Source organism: Athene cunicularia, assembly GCF_003259725.1.
Source record: "Athene cunicularia isolate RWA chromosome 8 unlocalized genomic scaffold, athCun1 chr8_part1, whole genome shotgun sequence".
Lineage (NCBI taxonomy): Eukaryota > Metazoa > Chordata > Aves > Strigiformes > Strigidae > Athene > Athene cunicularia.
Window position 1 is genome coordinate 28,342,174 of NW_020799109.1, and position 18,713 is coordinate 28,360,886.

Sequence of the window (18,713 nt, forward strand, 5' to 3'; positions counted from 1 at the left end):
GGGGGGGGGGGGGGGGGGGGGGAACGCAACACATGTTCAAGCAGCCTAATTTAAAACATGGAGCCAAAAAGGCTATGTTCAGGATGCAAAAGGCATGTGGTCCTCATGAGATCACACCCAGCATTGTCCCATCCCACTTGGGCGTTGCTCTGCTATCTGCAGCCACTGGTGGCTCTTCTCCCCATGGTGTTTGGGGTTCTTGCTCACCTTGAAGCGTATGTGCCGCAGGAGGTCAAAGTGCTGGGCGTACATCTGAAAGTACTCCAGGAGGAGGCTGTGGGGTAGGAAATTGGGAAAATCCTCCGGGCAGGGGAAGTCGCTGAAGCAGGACATCTCCTTGGAGGTGTTAGTGATGACTGAGCGGTACACGCTGACCCTCCCGCCATCCCTGGATTCCTGTGTGAAGCCAGTGGTGCCATTTGCAGGTGTGCAGGGAAGCACTTTCTCCCTCCAGAGTATCTGAGTATTTTTCTGCCTTGTATTCAAATACAAGGAATAAACCAGGACCAGCATCTGGTGACCATTGTTTCTGCTCCCTCCATCTTCTTCTCCACCTTGGAGTCAGGGGGAGCCCCAAGCCTGGGACAGGGACAGTCCCTGAGGGCATGGCCACCTTTTCCTCTTTGCTGCAGGCAAAGGGCATCTGAGAGAGGGGAAAAACCCAGGGACAGTCCTCCCCATGAGGTAGAGCCCACTGACCGTGTAGCGCCAGAGCCCCCCGATGTCCTCGCTCCTCTCGAAGCATGTGGGCTCCAGCCCTTCATCCAGGCAGCACTTGACAGAGGCCAACCCACCAACCCCAGCGCCGATAACAGCCACACGCTGCACCATGCTGGCCTGCAGCAGGCCGTGGGCTGGCGTGCGAGCAACTGGAAATAAAATAGCCTAGGGATTAGCAGAAACACCAGTCCCTTCTTCCCATCCCCTGTCAAACACCCCTGGTCTTCTCTGGCTGTGGGTGTCCACAGAGAAAAACTATCCTTGGAGAAAGTTATCGCCAGCTCCTGACTCAAGCATTACAGATGGCTGTTGTTCATTACCCTTCCTGCTGTCCACACTGAGGGCCAAGGATTCCCCTCCTGCAGGAGGGGGGAAAGCAGGAGGGGGAAAAGGTGGCACTTTTAAACCTTACTGCACTGCTGCTTCTATTATTCCTTTCTTGGCCCAAACCAGGGCATGCAAAGAAGGGGAAGGGGCTCACAGCTATCTGCTTCTGCCTGCACAAAGTGATCCTTCTGAAACCTTTTCAAGAAACTATTTCAGCTAAGCTGGGTCATTTTCACACTTTCCTTTTAAATTTCCCATTAAAGGGCATTATCTCAGAAACAAAAAGGTGGGGTTTTTTTGAAAAAGTGATGCCTGACTGAGCAGGAGCACTGCACAGTGATTCAGAAGTTAGACAGCACCGTGAAAGTGTGGCTGGGATTTCAGAACATACAAAAGGTAAGAAACCCAGGAAACGCACTGTGTAAATGGGAGGAACTCAAAGCTTGGGCTGTGTAAACTGAGCTGCATCAAGCTTGACTGGGAAGCAAAGAAACTAGGGAAAAAATGAACCCACATGAACTTTGATTAGATAACAAACACTCCTACTGCAGAGTCTGAAGAAAGAGTAATTTATAACTTTTTAAATACCTATTCGGTGTCAAAAAAAGTAAGTTAACATAAACAGGAACTGTAGGAAACTGCAAAAACCCAGGGACAAATGAGTGAGGTGCAAAAACCCCTCTGCATCCAAAAGCCCAGCCTTAGCCACTCCTTGACCTGCAGAAACAGGGCAGGACATACCAAAAATCGCCCACCCCCGTTTCGGGAGCCTCCCTTGGCTTTGGGAAATGGTAGCGACGTGCCTGAGGCGCTAAAGTCACCCCTCTTTTCCAGCGCTGCCTACAGACGGCTTTGCTCTGGAGGGTCCCCACGACACCCCCTCTCCCCACACCAGCAGCGAGACAAAGCCGGTGGCAAACACCAAACCCCAGAGAGCTGGCTGCCTGCTTTTAAAACCTGCAAAACCCAGCCAGAGAAAAACGAGGACCAAACCTTGAGAGGTGGAACTGTGCCTTCGCTGCTCAGGCTTCGGCTGAACTTTGCTTCGAGTTTCTCTAGCCACAGATTTAAAGGAAAGGCTGAAGTCCGGGCAGCTTGCCCCAGCTCTTGCACCACTGACCTTTACACCCACACTCCCCTGCTCTGCTGTGCTTAAACAGGCTGGCAGAAAGTTCTCAGCCTCCCTGTGGTGATGCAGGGTGGAAATGTGGACCATAACCCCAAGGGAGCTGTGCTTGCAAGGACTCCTGCACCACAGCTTGCCACTGTCCCAGTCCCAGCAGCAGCTTGGGGTTGTCCTGATCTGTCCCCCCATGTTCTGCCTGTACTGGGCAGGCGCTCACTCGGCATCCCTGAAAAGTCAGTGAAGCACACTCCCTTTGCCCACATGCCAGCAGGTGTCATGGATGGGGGACATGGTGCACAGTGAAGCCTCATTTTTGGTGAGTGATGAAAGCCCTTTCAGCCCCAGGCTTGTGGGTTGCCCACAGCACCTCCTCGTGTGGCCCCAGTCCAAGCACAGGACCCCCCAGGTCTTCCTATGCACACAGGGAGACAACAAGGCAGCAGCCTGCAGCACACTCTTGCCACAGCCAATGAGGTTTTATTGAATGAAAGTCTCTCCATGCACACAACAAAATCCCAGGGGGTGGGGAGTGCAGGGAAGCAGTGTTGGGAGTGCTCAGCCCTGCAGGGTACCAGCCCTGGTCTCAGAGTTGAAAACCACCGCAGTCAGGGCCCTTGTGCTGGAAAGATGCACTGGGATTTTTGGGTCATAGGGTTTAAGGTTGGAAGAAGGGACAGCCTGACCTGCATACCCAGTTCACATAACCCCTTGCTGGACTAAGGACCCCAATTCCCAGGTGGTTTAGGGTAGGGCTGGGCACCTGTTCTCCTCTCCCTCTGTGACACCCAAAGCCATTTTTGCTAGTCTTGTCCTCATTGCATCCTGGCCAGAGTGGTCCAGGCATGGCCATGTCACACAGCCATGCTCTGTTCATGGCAGCAGGCAGGAGAGCAGCGGAGAGATAATAAATGCTTGGGGGGGGGAGGGGGGGGGCAGGGCTGCCATCCCCCGCTAATCAGATCTGCAAAGCTGTGCTTGAGAGTGAGCAGGAGCAGAGAGAGGTTTGTGCTGGTGGTTAAAGTTTTAAATTGGTTGTAATCTGATGAAATCCCTTTCTTCCTGTCCCATGACACCTTGTGGAACTGTCTGACCTGAGATAACATCCCCAAGGACAAGAACAAAACCTAAACAGACTCTAAAATCTACTGGAAACCAAAAAACAGGGCAGCCAGGAGCAGGAGAACCCCCACCACAGTCAAGAGAGAAGGACAGAGGCTGTAGGAGCTGGTGGAGACTCGCGTTCTCGTGGGCTTCAGGGTTCGGTCCCACTGCGTGAGGATGGCCTGGCGTGCCCCCTCCCAGCGCCCAGGGCCCTCCAGACGGTACTGGTAGGGGGTACAGGGGCCAAAGAAAATAGTGAGGGCCAGCTGGGGGTCTCTGCAGAGCAGTCCCAGCACGCTGGGCTTGGCACCGATGAAGGAGGCCAGCTCATCCATGTAGACCAGCCACTCAGTTTTGAGGACTTCATCAAAGGACAGACCGAACCTTAATGAATTGGAGAAGAAAAAGATGTGGGAGAAGGATTGGCATCAGTGCGCCCAAGAGGAACTGGAGGCCAGATCCTCTGCACCCACGTTGTTATTGCATCTGAACACAATGGGATTCCTCTTAGGAAAGCTCTGGGTTTATGTGCAGTGGGAACCAGGGTCTGTCCGGGCTCAAATCCTGCCCAAGACACAGCACGTGTAAAGTGATGCTGGCTCTGGCACACACCCTTCTCATGTGCATCAGTTGCTCTTTAGCTTCGTCACCCATAAGTTGTGCCTGGACTCCTTCTTTTTACTTTGGTAGACCCTTTCAAAAAGACTTTGTCAAACTAGTTCTGTTTGTTTTGTTTGCTTTTTCAAAAACTAGTTTCCCTTTGCTCTCTTCAGAGAAGTGTGCAGCGTAAGAAAGGTGGCACCCTTTAGTTTCCCTCATTCTTTCTCACCAAGTATTGCAAAAATACATGGCGATTTGGGGAATTGCTCCCAGTTCACCTTCTCTGCAGAATTCACAGCTTCATATGTCACCTTTGGTGGGCTGAAAAAAGCCACGTGTGTTTAGCCTTATATTGTACAACAATTGTTCTGTTCATTTCTGTATTTCACTCTTCTGTGCCTTATTTACTATAGCGATCTAGGTGAACCATGGATTGATAGACCACCCAGTTTCCTGGTTTTATTTCATTCATTTCCTAATGTTTCTTAGCCTTTTATCTGGCCTTTTGCCTGCCCGTGAACCACATGCTGGTGTGCTTAGACACCTATTCACAGTGAGTCAGATCTCCATGCTGAAAGGTGAGACAATTTGCATGCACACTTCAGGTTGTTTTTTTTTTCCCCCTGCTGAATTACTCTGCGTTTATTACCACTAATTTCTCTGCCATTTTATTTCTCAGTCTCTGGGGACCCTGGCACACTTCCACAACTACCAAGCAAGCTTTAGTCTCAACTATGCTGAACTGATTTATTCCTGACATCAACAGGCAAAATATCAGAATCAAATCAAAGGTTACATTGGCTCCGTGAAAGCCAATAAGGAGGTGGCTGGATCTTGGCATCCCCCCCTTGCTTCTGCTATACATGCAGGGAGCAGATGCAGTGTGAGCTGCGCTGCTGTCCCCTAAACTGCAGGGGCTTTTCAATCCACCAAAAAACCTTTGGGGCTCCGGGAACCGGCTTACCTTCGCACTTGGTTTTTCTTCTTCTCGTTTACTTCCTTCTCCATGAGAGACTGAGGAGGCAACCGACACAAGCCTAGAAAAGAAGAGAGCGTCCTGCATAGTTTAACTCCTGGAAGGACTTGGGAACTCATTCAGCAATGCAAAACATGGGAAGCCCTTCCCCAGAAGAGCAGAAAAAACTTGTTGTTGGATTTAGCTTGGCAGGAGCAATTCTACCAGAGACCAGACCTCCATGGTGGTACAAATTCACCTGCAGTTTTTCCTGCTCTTACAGATTTGTGCTGTCAGGGCATGAGCAGATGATGTGGGGTGAGATGGGTCATGCAAGCCCCAGAGAGGATCATCCCAAAGAGAAACCCCAGAGCTTCCCCTGGCTCTGTGGAGGAGCCTTAATGCAGCCCTCCACACCAGCCCCGTGGGAGGTTATTATTGTTATTTTTATTAAAACCCCCAAATAGTTGGTTTCTTTCCTCACCCCAATAATGACAAAAAATTCCTCTTGTGGGGAAATGGGACTCCTCTCCTCTGGTAGTCATGGTGGACAAACCATCCTGTTCCTTACAGAGTAGTGAATTCTGCAGGGATGGATCCACCACAGTATCTTAAAGATAACTCTCATCTGTGTATCCAGGTTTACATATCCATCTCTATGCTCTGACTTCTAAAGTATTTTAGAGAGAAAATACTGTCTTGAACAACCTAGTTTAGACCATGGTTTGCAGGCTCAGATGCCGGACTGCACATCAGCTGAGTCACAGTAAGGAATGGAGCGCACGCTCTTGGCTTGCAGCAGGCAGCAGCCAAAGCATTAGCTTAAAAGCATCAGCTTAATGGGGAAAAAAAAAAGTGATTTAAGTTAGATGTCATGAACTTGCATGTAGCTTGAACCAAGCATGCACTCATGTTGATGTAGCTCAGCTGAAAAGAAATAACTTGGGAAGCCTGAGCCCTAGAAATGCTCCCTTATCCACTTTGAAGAGAGCTTCTTAGCTCTGGAGTTGGTGCATGGAGGGAACAAGACATGTCCAGTTTGAACTGTGTTTTGATACATGGGAGAGCTCATGTTAGCTCTCCTACCTTTGAAGACACGGGTCACCCAGCGTGCTTGCACCTCTGTCACAGGCATCATGGCTCCTAATGTCTTGATCAGCCCAAGGATAGCCAGGGTGGGCCTCTGCAGATGGGTTGGGAACACATATTTGTAGAGGGATGCATGTTTGTTTTCCACCTTGATGATTGCTTCTTCTAGAAATGGGAAGGAGACATTGTAGCCTGTGCAGAAGACAACAATGTCAATGGGCTCCTCCTCCGGGCAGTTGTGGAAAACAACCGAGTTGTCCTTGAATTCCTTCACGCCTGGCTTGATGGTGATCCTCCCTGTCAAGATGTAGCTTGGCAGGTCATCATTCAGCACAGGCTCGCGCACAAGGCAACTGTGGAGAGCCAAGGGGTTCTGAGCATTAGAGACCACAAACAAGCCTTGCCAATGCCCCTGCTCCCACCCTGGGCTTTCCAGCCCTAAGATCTGGTGTCACTTGCTCTGAGATAACAGCCCTGCCTTCCCACTCTTCAAACACTGACATGTTTCACCCTTGCACCAATGTCACCCTGTCCCACAGCCTGAATGACTCATGGACATCTCCTGCCTTCTTCGTCCATTCACTCAGTTATGCTTTAAACCATCTCTTTTTCAGAGCTGATCCATGCTTTAAACATCCCTCCTCCTCTTTTTCCAGAGAGTCTCATGAAGAAAACTCCTCTGGTCCTTCTCAGGCTTTGCCAGTGTGCTCCATCTCACACCACAGCTTATTTTCTCCTGCTGGGCTACAAACTCCCTGCTGGAGATCACTCCAGTCTGGGCATTGGTTGCTGCATTGGTTGATGTTGGTTGCTGGAGATCTCCCTGCCCACAGCACAAGCCCTGTGATACCGCCTGGGGTGGGAGCCACCAAGAAATACCTTTGCTCTGGTTCAAGGCCATAGTTTTTGTGATTGAACCACTGGTTCACCCTGTAGTTAATCAACCACCATGAAAGGGGTCTGGGGAGACTGTTTCTTATCAGGCTCATAAGGCGAGTGTTGAAAACCATGTCCCATGGGTAGCCATGGTCAAACACACGACTGAAAACCCAGGCACCTCGGCTGGTGCTAACAGTCACCTAGGAGAGAGCAGAAAATCAGCGATTCAGGTGATGAATTTGCTGCTTTGTCTTTATAAAGTAAGCCCAGAGGGGCATGGCACAGACAGCTATGCAATGAAAAAGCAGCAACAGCATCCTTAAGACCTCCCAGCAGCTGGAGATGGATGTGAAACAGGAGAGGACAACTAGCTTGCTTTCAAGGGTAGGTTTTTGACCAAGAAATACAGGTTCATAAATACTGTTTGGACACCATGCAGGGTAAACCCAGCTTGCTCTCCCCGTGAGGGTGGCAAATGAGCTTTTACCCCCACCATCACCTTCCTCGCAACTCTGGGGGGTGGTACCTTTGCAGCGACACGGCTGGCCTCCACCGCAATGTCCACTCCTGAATTGCCCATGCCAACCACAAGGACGCGCTTCCCCTGAAATATGTCAGGATGCTTGTACTGTCGGCTGTGAAAGTACTGGCCTTGAAACCTCTCAATGCCTTGGGGAAAAATAACAAAGCTTTTAATTACTTGAGCATTTGTGGGTTTTGTTGAGAGAACTGGCATAGAAACAATGAAGATGACAAGAGCAAGGAATTGCAATTACTGGCCATCAGGGACTCTGATAGGTCCACCCCTTCATCCCACCCACACAGAAATGGTGCTTCCTCTCAAAATTGGGGTCTCCCTCATCTCTGTGCAGCAGCGAGCAGGAACACGTGTGCTGGGTGGTACTTAGACAACAGTTATATAAAAGAGGTGTGCTGGTGCAGTTTTGGGATTCAGCCTTTATGAGATGGGGACGCAAAGTTTCAGAAAAGCAAATAAACCTCTTCTCCTGTCCTATGAGTGGCTTCAGAAGCATTTGATAATGCTGATGACAAGGCAACTCTCTCTATGCTGGCAGCTGGGGAAATTCATTAAGGTAGTGATGAATACAGCCCTGTCAAAGATGATGGCACTTCACTGAGAGGACCTTGTCCCATCTCACATACAGTGCAGACAGTTTCTTTAAGGCTAAATTATCACACCTTGAAAGTTTCCTCTGAAGTGACCAATGCCTTCTGAGGCATGAGGACATATTGCAGTTCATGCCAGGAGGTTTGAAAAGCAGAAGCAAGAAAAGGAAAGAGTATTTTCTGTGAGGAACCACTAATCCTTCTCCCTCCAGACCCTGGAAGCAGGTAAACACAAGCAGCCATGTACCATACCGGGAAAACAGTGCAGGGGGAGGTATGGCTCAGAGAAATTGCCACTGCAAACCATAACAGCATCAAAGACATGAAATGTCTGCTTCCCCTCCACCTCCGTGACTACGTCCCACTGGCCCGTGGTGGCAAAGTCAGGGTGTTTACGGATGCTGACAACAGTGGTCTGAAACGTTGAAGCAAAGTAGAGTCACTGCTGGTGCCTGGCATGGGCGGGGAGCGGGTCAGTGCCAGGGCACCCACCACTCACCCCAAACTTGATGTGCTTCCGGAGGCTGAAGTGGTCGGCATAGCGCTGGAGGTAGTTCAGGAACTGGGCATTGGGCAGGAACACCGGGAAGTCCTCAGGGTAGGGAAAGTCAGAGAATGCTGACATCTCCTTCGAGGTGTTGCTGATGACTGATGGGTAGAGGCTTGGCCGACCAGCCTCGATGTGCTCCTGGCATGGCACCCCAGGGTGCATCAGTCCTGCGCCCTGGGGTGTGGACTGTCCTCCCGCTCCCCTTCCCCTGGTCTCAGGGAGCACAGCTGGGAGAGGTCAGCATCCAGCAAGCTCTCGCACCTTCCCCACCCGCTGGAGCCTGGCTCAACCTGCTCCCCAGCCTGCAAAGCCACAGAAAGGGAGGATGGGCACCGCCAGCTCACCGTGTAGCGCCAGAGCCCCCCGACGTCCTGGCTCTGCTCGAAACAGGTGGGCTCCAGCCCTTCATCCAGGCAGCACTTGGTGGCCGTCAGCCCACTGACACCTGCACCCACCACTGCCACTCTCATTCTTGCTGTCTCCGCTGGGCACCGGGGCTGCGAATGGGGCTTAACCTGGGAGAAACCCTGCAGACAGTCACCACCCTCTCAGGGATCAGCTGCTGGCATACCCTCTATAGGGGATTTCTCTATATGCCACCCCCAAACCTTGCATTCCTTTTCTCAGCATTCTGGGATCTTCATTTACAAGTTAGATTAAATGTCTTTAAATCTTAATTTTCTCTATTTTTAATTTTATTTTTTTTAATAAATCCATTCACTTTTACAGTAGGCTTGTCAAGCTGTCTCCAAAACCCTGCAGTTGCCCTGGAAACTTGCTTTGAAAGTATGTAGTTAAGCCACAACTCGCTGCCAGTTTTTATTTACAAGCTGTGTTTAAACTATTCCTCCTTATCAGTCTTGCAAATATTTGTATTTTATCTTTGGAGATCTGTCCCTGCCCTTCTCAGAAAAGAAAACAAAAAAATAGCACTGGGGCTATTCAGTCTCTGCATCACTGACTGGGTCCTGTCCCCCATCCCTGGGAAAGACACTCCTGACTTTGATACAGCCACCAAGCCTGATGGAGGGGCTACAGGTGTAGCACACCACAGCTTTAGGTATACTTTTGTGTCTGTCTCCCAATGCCACCCCTCTCAGGAGGTCTGGGCTGGACAGACAGGCTGTCGCAAGCCTGCAAATGGCTGCACTCTGGGACTCGAAAGGCAGGAGCCCCTAGGTTGACATCCAGCCCTACAAGGCTTCCAGGGCTGCTGTGTGAATGATGGACCTGAACCCTTGGTTGGACATTGTCAGAGTGGAGACCACCACACAGGGACCTAGGGGTGCTGCTGCAACGCCTGGTTTAACCCCAGTGCCAGCAGGGAGCACCCTGCTCAGCTGAGTTATTAACCTGGCATACTGGGATGGCACTACGGCTGGGTGGCACCGGCTCCTCTGCCCTGAGAAACACTTTCAGCTTCCACCAAACACAGAGAATGGTGTATACATGAGGGGGAAAAAAAAAAAAAAAAAAAGTCTTCAGTAGAAAAATGGGGTTGGACAAGGTATTTTCTAAAAAATACCAAATTCCCCATGAACGATTTCATCTTTCAGTAGGAAGGCAGCACCTAATGAATACGCTGCTTTCCAAGGTTGGAATTAAAACTGCACTTTTTCCTTTTTAAGTAAAGAAAGCGCTGGCATAAGCTGCTCATTGTTAACTGTTGGGGAGCAGGGAGTGTGTTGCATGGTGAGAATTATATCACAAACATCTCCCAGCTACCTATGCTATTTAATTCCCCGTCCTTTTGCAGAGAAGCTAGAAATAACATGCAGGAAACACTGTTACTTGAAGCCTGTTTCTGCCACACTTTCCGTACTGTCCCTGCAAGTATCTGTAACAGCTAACCTCAGAAGGCTCAAGCCTTGGGGTGCTTGTGTGGGGCAGGGAGGAATGCAAAGCCTTCGCAGCCCCCCCAGGGACACTTACCTCCCAGCCTTGGCAGCCTGTGCTCCGTCTCTGCAGGAAAAGTCCCTCTTGCTCCCGATTTATAGGCGAGACTCAGCGCTTTGGCAGAGTCAGAGGAGGGTGGGTGGGTCCCCCTGCCCCAGCACGGCCACCCCACTCCCACAGCGGTTGCACAACTGGGGTTTATAGTGGGAGGAGCAGCTGGACTCTCCTGCTGTCGTGCAAGGTGAGCCAGACAGCCCGGCTGATGATCCCTAAAAGGGATTGAGTTGCTGGGAGAGACTGGAGCAGACCAGATGTGTCCTGCAGTTGTGCAAGGAGAACCCACATGTGTGGGGGTGGCTCCAGCTGTGGGATCTTTTCACTTGCCTCATGACTCCCTGCCAAAAGGGAGCCAAAGAGGCCGATGAACAGCAGGGTTTCAGCAGGACTTTGCACCCAGGGCACCTTCTGAAAAAGAGAGCTGGTTTTGCAGTCATGGCTCACAGGGCGCAGAGGCTGTGTCATGCCATCGGCCACATGTACAGCTTCCAGTGGTGGGCAGGAGGCTCCCCTTGCAAGGCGGGAGAGTGAAATGGCCACAAACAGCAGTGTACCAAGGTCCTGGGCACAGAGAAAGTGGAAACGTTAGATGAAATATCAATGCAGGATATAGTACTCATCCAGGTATCTCCCAGGGATAAATGATCATGGCAACGAAGGGGGCAAGGGTGGCTTTGGATGGGGCTTTGTCCCCAGCTACTCAATATATTTAGGTGAGAAACTATGAAATCTCTGCAAATGAATACATCTGGACACAGAGACAGTGGAGAGACAGTTGACAGAAGACTGGGTCTTTAAGAAAACCAGTGTTCAGAAAAAGACATAGTGGTATTTGTGCCATGGGGGTGACAGCAGATAGCTCACTGAGTCTCTGAAGTGTGAGTGCAGAGGATGTGGTGAAAGCTGCTGGCCCCATCAAGGCATCACCTTGCCACTGACAAAGGCACTCATGGAGCAATGGGCCCAGATTGATATCAGCTCTTTAAGTAGTTTGAATAATTGAGGAGGCTGCAAGGGAAGGGGAGAAAAAACCATCTGAGGTCTGCAGAACAGAGAGTGGTAAATAAAGCAGCTCTGTCCAACAGAGACATCAGCCTGTGTTCAGATCTGCAGAGGCACAAGATGGGCCTGTGGCTGTCACTTGAAAACTGGAAGTGGAAATAAGATGCACACTGGTATCAAGGAAAGTAACTAGCCATAGAAAAAGTCTGCTGAGCTTTGTGGTGGACCCAGGCACTTGAACAAAACACATTTGGCTCATGGAGGGACAGGACCCACGGCCCCTGTGCTGGGGCACTGCTGGGAGTGTGGCAGCCTGGGCTGCCACCCGTCTGCAGCATCCACAGAGACACATCAGGCTTCTCAGGCTTCTCTACCCCAGGATCTCCCACTGTTTCTGCCCAACACCTGGCTCCTGGGTCTGCCCCTGGCAGCACATATCCAGTCTGGTGCTGGCTGTGCCAGCCATGCTCCAGCACAGCACGGCAAATGGTGGCTGAAAGTGATGCTCTTGTAGGGGCTGGAGCCTATGAAATCATACTCATTCATTTGAGGCCAGTTTTCAGACCAGTGTTGGCAGCATAAAGAAACACTGAGATTTTGCTCTCCCAGGCCACTGGGACACAGTTATTGAGGTAAATGGGCAACAAGCCTTGCACATCTTGGATGCTGTTGGGGTTTGCACAGGCTACTCCTCCCAGCTCTCCCTTCCTCTGGACTCTTCTCTAGATGCAAAAAACCTTACACCTGCAAAGATGCTTGCCAGCACTCAGTAAAAAAGAGTAGGGAATTCAAAAAGTATAATAATTTGTTCTTTATACGCTCCTGCTTTTCTGAGTTTCCCAGCAGCCATCCAGGTGACTTACAGTTAGAGACACACTGTGGCAGCTTCCCAGGAGTGGTGTTAATGCTTTTGGAAGGGCAGTTCAGAGAAGTTTTCTAAGAGAACAAGCTGTATTTTGTCATAGATGAGCTACTGGCATTGAAATGGTTTCAGATACCTTTGCTGCAGCTGCTTATAGCAGTGGTGGCTCTGGCAATTCCTGATAGGGAATCTGATCTGAAGGTGCAGAACAAGATGCAGTGAGTGGTACCATATGAGTCTAGGGTAGGAACACCTCCAAAGCCTCAGTGCCTTGGGATTAAAACTCGCTTTCCTGTGATTTGTCTCAGGTCTGTGGTGTTCCCATCCACAAATACCCCTGCAGTGATCTGGACCAGGTATGCAAAAGAAAGTATTAGTGGAGATGGACAGTGTGATAGCAGGGAGGTATTTACTGTAATTATGCACATGCATGCCCAGGGTGATGAAAAGCCCTTAGAAACACACAAGGAAATTCTGGTTGCTTTATTCACCTCTGCTGCTGGCACACCAGGGGCTGGCATCCTGGAACACCCAGGACCCATGTCTCCAGCTTCTCTCCAGGGACAGTCTGTTCAGAGCAGAAAAGAAAATAGAAGAGACAACACATCAGTGGGTTTTTATATGTTCTCAGGGCTGGAAAAAGCCTTCATTGCTTCATGTTCAAGCAGAGCATTGCTTGGTACCCTTGGGCCAGTCCCCCTGAATTTGTCATCACGAAGATGGGAATGGACACAGCCGCAGAGGTCCCTGATCCCATTTCTGAGCAAGCAGGATCTGCTGCCACCCTGTTGGGGAGGGAAGGGGGACCCTGCCATCACCATTACACACACAAACTGCTGGTGAAAATGGCCTTTCCCCTAGGGATGGAGTGAGGGCACATAATTGGGGGAACTGTTGTACCACCTTCTCCCTACCCAGCCTGGGATACCAAACATCTGGGTTTGTCCACATCCTCACATGCTCAGGCACAAGCTCTGTTAGATGTTGGGGGTGTATTAGTCATGGGGGACCACGGGAAGAGCCAGAAGCAGTAAATAACTGGTGGTGACTCAGGATGAGAACCAGGAACGGGATGCTCACACACTTGCCTGCTGGTGAGTCCCTTCTCTCCTTGAGGAACAAAGCTCCCTGGCACTGTGACACAAGCCTGGGCTCTACAATGGGTAGAGTAGAGGGAAGGAGAAACTGAATATATCCATTTTGTCTTAATCAGATGGGAAAGGCAACTTCTCTGCAAAACTCCAGCACCAGTTTTATTATCTTTGTTTAAAATAACGCTTTAGTCAAGGAGGGGAAAACCTATGTACAAACAAGTCTCAGCACAACCTATTTTGCTGTTTTCTAGGCTTGTGTTAGCAACCTTTGGCATGTGTCATGGTGAATGGGAACAACAAAAAAGAAGAGGAGTTTCCTAAGCCAGTCTCTAAGCAAGTGCTCACCATCAAGCAGCTGCTGCTGCTGCCATACACCCTCAGGAGCTGACAGGCTGTGGGGTCTGGGCTCATCAGTGAAACAAGTAATTTTTCCCTCTCCAATATTAGCACTGCCTCCCTGTACTGACTAGAAGGCTTTAATCACCATTTCTTTAGCGCACGTGGAGGTGATGCTGCCCCAAAGGTAGCTGTTGCCTCCCACTGGTTCCCACAAGGCTGTGGGATCCATGTGGTCATCCATGAGGTGAACAAAGGCTGCAAGAAGTTGCTGGTGGAAATCTAATTTTTTTTTTTTCCCATTTCTTAGACCCTGGATTTTGACCCTGAAAAAGTTGCTTATGCTTTGGCCCCAAGACCAAAAGGCAATTTCCTGCTAAAAAAAAAAAAATAAAAAAAAAAAAAAAAAAAAAAAGCGCGCAAAACCTCTACCCCAAGCAGCAGGGGCTGTTTTCCTATTTACTTTACTATACCCAGCACATAGAGGGCACTGCCAGTGACAAACGCTGGCAGGACACTTAAGTGTCTTTTTAATCAGAGCTAGGTACGTTCAATATCTTGAACTCTTCCTGAAACCTCTCAAGAGACATTGCTAGTGAGACGCAGAGGATATTCTGGAGCAGACATAGCCTGTAGCAGCTACTATGGGAGAGGGTTTTGCTTGCTAGGCAAGGAGGTCTCTGTTTGGAGGGCACAAGTGTTTTACTCCAACATACTTGGCAAAGTTTAACCTGATTTAATAATAAGTCACTGTGTTTTCCTGGCGTGTAAACTGAGGAATTTGTCAAGAGGAAGCTGCTGCCCTTGTTAAACCTATTGTGTTAATAAAGCCTGGAGAACTGCAGTTTTTAACTTCTTGGTTTGGGAGGCTCTAAAATGTACATTTAAAAGCTTTCACAGGCAAATGCTTAAAAATCTTCACAAGAACAACCATGATGGACACATATGCCCTCCCTTGCTCACCATGTCTTTGTACCAAGATTCAAAGCAGATAAACACATGCTTCACAAGTGCTATGGGAGATACACCCCAAAAACATGCAACACTAGGCAGGGCTTTAGAATCTCCTCAGCTCTTCTGAGCCAAATCTTAGTGTTAAGGGGTCTGTCTCTGTCATTTCACAGGTAATAAAACATAACTACCGAAGAGACTGTCAGAGCAAACAGGAGTTACAGTTAAGGCGACTTGTAAGCAAATAATCACAAGGAATAGCTGCCTGGAGAGCACATGGTTAAGGCATGCACAGCCCGACCAGAAGGCTCCTTCCTACCACCACCAGGTGAAGTCATCCACCAGCCTTCAAGTGTTTTCAGAAGTTCTGTCAGTGCAGCTGACCCCTTCCTGTAAATATTGACCAAGCTCCCAGGCCGGGTAGTTTGAATACTTTCAATGCCTACCACCTCTCTGAGAGCATCTCCAGCAGAGGTGTGCGCATGGTTGACATTCCCATCCCCCAGCACAGGAACACAGCAGCACTCCTAATTCAGGCAGAGACATGTTCCAGCACCACCCCAGCCTCCCACCTAGGAGCACTTCTTTGCATTTATTCCCAGAAATTAGGTTTTTTAAGAGGACAAAACTCCCAACACTAAGCAAAGTGCTACTCTCAGACCATTCAGAAGTACCTTGCTGAAGAGCCAGCACAGGCACTGTGAAGCTGGTTAGCTCACATCAGCTGGCAGACTTTCTTTCACCTCCAATAGCTTCACTAGACCCTAGGAGACAGGATGGGAAGGGACCTCAGGAACATCTGACCCATCTTCTCCAAAAGCAGCTCTAACTGACCTTCACAACTTTTTTTTTTTTTTTTTTTCCTTCACCTGTTTTTAAAACATCTGGTGATGGGGACTCCAGCCCCTCCCACCTAACTTCATACTTGCTTTTGGAGTGGTCATCAAGCTTTCGCTTATCTCCACAGCAGAGACAAGCTGTTAGCTGACATTTGGAGACAACTGGATTTTGCAGCACCACCTTTCTATCAGTTTAAATAGGAATTTTCCAGATTAAATTGATAGAAGAGGTCTGACTGGCTCATTCCTTGACTTGCTAATTGGCCTGAGAAGCTGCTGAGCACTTGCAGTTGGTTCTGAGGCCTTGGGGCTGCTCAGCACCACTGAAGAGTAACCCCATTGGCTGATGTTTCCTATTTGTATTCTGGAAATTATTTTTTATGTAGAAATTGTTCTGCAGAGGTCAGAGTATTGGATTATTTCTTTGAGAGCTTCACCCAGCTGATGAGATCAGGGTTGGGAGAGATTGGACTATCATGGCCAAGGCAGACAGACTGCAAATAAACTAATGGACTGATGGCATGAGAGGGTGGGTGGCAGGAGGAAAAACTACAGCCCAAACGTGCAGCAAGGAGACATGATGCTGCTGGGGAAGCTTGTGAGCCATTCTCTGCCCCTTTTGTCCCCTCTGACTGTAAAGAGAAGGGACACATTGACCTCTGCAGGGGTTGAAAGAAAAGAACCTGGGACTTACAGTTTAATCCATACAACATGTATCTGAGAACAGGAGCAACGACAGGTGGAATAACCTGGCAATAGCTGCTCCTAATGAATATCTTTATCTGAATCAGATCTGGGACAGACAAATCTTGAGACCTGCCACCCCATATCTGCCTTTCTAAAGCTATACCGACTCTCTAATGCTTCCACCTGACAGACTTGTACTCACCCTTGCTGAAGGACTCCCATGGTTTTGTTCAGGTTGCAAAATATGTAATCAATTCCACAATACAACAATGACAACAAAACCTTTTTTGTCTGGAAGGATTAGTGTCCAGAGGGTAAATAATGGGTTGATCAGAACTAGAGACAAGACTTCTCTCCTGTCCTGTCTTCCCAGGGATCAACTTCTGTGTCCCCTGCACTCAGAAATACCTGTATTATGGGACTGGGTCATAGTCCTTGTGGTGAAACCACCTGCTTGTAACACATTGATCACAAAATACAACAAAATTTAATGATAACAAATACATAATAAAACTATTGTTCCTCTTTTCTAAAGAGAAAGTGTGGCTCAAAGTGGTGTTGGTCTGCAGGACACAAACCCCAGCATTTTCATGCTCCGTATTTTACAATAATTCTGATAATCACTGCTATAGCTGTTTTCCCTGGAGACATTTTGAAATATTGCAGTATTGCAAAACAGAGTGTCAGCTCCAGGAGGTGACCTCAGTGCATAGGGAAAGGCACCACCAGGACTGACTGCCCAGCAGGGACCATTTTGGAGGGGCCCAGCTTCTCCTTGGCCTCTGGGGAGAGCCCCACCACTATGTCCATCCCCAAATTCCCCAGACCAAATGCCAAAATGGTCTTCCCTTCGCATCCCTCAGGGGTCTTGTGGAAATACTTGCCCTTGAACTTCTCAATGTCTTCAAGAAGAAATAAAAGGAGTGTCCAGGGCTCTAGGAGCCTTGAATTGCAATATTCAATACAACTTTGGGTACAATCAAAAATCCAAGGGTGCTGGGACACAGACTTTGGTGGTGGTGACATGGCAGACTATATATATTGGGTCAAGGGACAGAGGAAAGGTGGGTGAAGCCAGGACTGAGCTGAGGGGTCCATTTCATTGCTTGCTTCAGGACCACTGCATTACAGAGTAGCCTTTGCCCAAGCTCAGACAGTTCATAGGAAACACATCCATCCTTGACAAAAAAGAAGCTATGATATTGCTTCAATAAAGAAGTGAATGAATGCAGCAAATGTCAGTTTTCAGAAAAGCATGTAAATGGCCTGTAAAAACTATTGAAACATTGTCTTGCTGCTGCTGAGACAGCAGAAATGGGAGCCACTGTTTGCTAAGTATTGCAAAAGAACCACATTATTTTTTGGCAGAGGTTTAAAGATGGCTAGAGGAGGCGAGCTGGAAACATGTGCTCCGCCCCAACAGCTCTCCTGCAAAATGCAGCATCACACAGTGATGGAACCAGCTCAGAAACAGACCACTCTCCATTGCCCTCCTCTCTCCCAGATAAACACCCCAAGCTCAGAAGCCATCTCCCAGCACCCTATTTCACAACGCCAATGTGCAGGACTCGCACAGCCCCGCTTCTGCAAAATGGCAGGGATGTGCAAGGAAAAATGCTGGGATTACAAACAGCCTTTTTGCAGTAAACCCAGAAGGTACCCCCTGCCCTGCCCACTGGGTGGGATTTTGCCAGCATCTCCAGTAATGGGCTGTGTCAGGGATTTAGCTTGGGAGAAAGTGGGGAAGCAGCTACAGTGGTCTTTTTTTGCAGCCTCCCCTTCAAGACAAGTGGACTTCTGGAGAAGCGTGTGAGCAGCTGTCATGGTTTAAAACCAGCCCAGCAGTGTAGTAACCCATCTGAGGACCACAGGTCTGCATCGCCTGCCTCCTGCACTGGCTCCCAGTAACAGCTGCACAGTCTCCAGGAATGCCGTCAGTTCTGGGCTTTACCAATGAAACCAGAAACACAAGCACAAACGGCTGTGATGATATATTTTCAAAGGTCCAAGTCTCGTTTTGTGAGGCATAAGGGAGGAATAATCCAATAGTGGTGAATCATCCACCTCGTGCCACGTGGCGTTTGTGTCAACAGCCAAGTACAGCTGCTGTAGCCCCACTGCATTGGACACAGCACCGAGGTGTTGGAAGGGGACGGTGCTGGCTGAGCATTTGGGCTGTTCCTCTTCTTTTCCACAGACCATGCAGGATGGTGTCTTTCCAGCTTCATAGCAAACTTCCATTTTCTTCCAGCCAAAGACGGGCTGAAGCATTTAGGTTCAGCCCCTCTAGTGGGGTGTAGGCTGGGTCCCAGGCACCAGCAACCCTAGCTGGCTGTGGATGGGCCAGCCACATACCCAGCTTTCCACCTTACAGCTGCTCAGCTGATATTAGTCTGGAAATACCGGGTACATATGCAGCTTGTTAACCCTGCTCCTAGACATATGTCTCTACCAGCACTATATGAACAGCTTTTACCTCAGATGGACTCCAGCAGGACATGTGGATGTATATGG

The 18,713-nt window shown here is 49.2% G+C and overlaps 2 protein-coding genes across 5 annotated transcripts in view; both read right to left on the reverse strand.

Moving 5' to 3' along the window:
- LOC113482941 (dimethylaniline monooxygenase [N-oxide-forming] 2-like) overlaps positions 1-840 on the reverse strand; it is a 4,908-nt gene extending 4,068 nt beyond the window's left edge. For 3 of the 4 annotated variants that reach the window (XM_026854073.1, XM_026854070.1, XM_026854072.1), the window contains exons 1-2: positions 700-831; positions 208-396 (exon numbers count right to left, since the gene is read on the reverse strand). In XM_026854073.1, the coding sequence (XP_026709874.1) occupies positions 208-396; positions 700-831 (321 nt within the window). Of the gene's footprint in view, positions 1-207; positions 397-699 lie in introns of all 4 variants that reach the window. The other variant, XM_026854074.1, reaches the window with a different exon arrangement.
- Positions 841-2,580: 1,740 nt separating this feature from the next.
- On the reverse strand, positions 2,581-10,494 carry LOC113483131 (dimethylaniline monooxygenase [N-oxide-forming] 1-like). The gene is made up of 9 exons (XM_026854413.1): positions 10,408-10,494; positions 8,820-8,990; positions 8,425-8,613; positions 8,178-8,340; positions 7,324-7,466; positions 6,798-6,997; positions 5,916-6,271; positions 4,839-4,911; positions 2,581-3,658 (listed from the first exon to the last, which is right to left on the reverse strand). The coding sequence occupies exons 2-9, from the start codon at positions 8,943-8,945 to the stop codon at positions 3,316-3,318; spliced, it is 1,593 nt and encodes a 530-aa protein (XP_026710214.1). The 5' UTR covers positions 8,946-8,990; positions 10,408-10,494; the 3' UTR covers positions 2,581-3,315.
- Positions 10,495-18,713: the final 8,219 nt, after the last annotated feature.

What these genes read in the sequence shown, in the direction of transcription:
- LOC113483131 (XM_026854413.1), bottom strand. Translation starts at nt 8,945, where the DNA reads ATGAGAGTGGCAGTGGTGGGTGCAGGTGTCAGTGGGCTGACGGCCACC. An exon ending in GGAAGCACATCAAGTTTGGG is followed by an intron (nt 8,341 to 8,424) that starts GTGAGTGGTGGG and finishes TCAACGTTTCAG; the next exon opens with ACCACTGTTGTCAGCATCCG. An exon ending in GGTGACCCGTGTCTTCAAAG is followed by an intron (nt 4,912 to 5,915) that starts GTAGGAGAGCTA and finishes CTTCTTTTCTAG; the next exon opens with GCTTGTGTCGGTTGCCTCCT.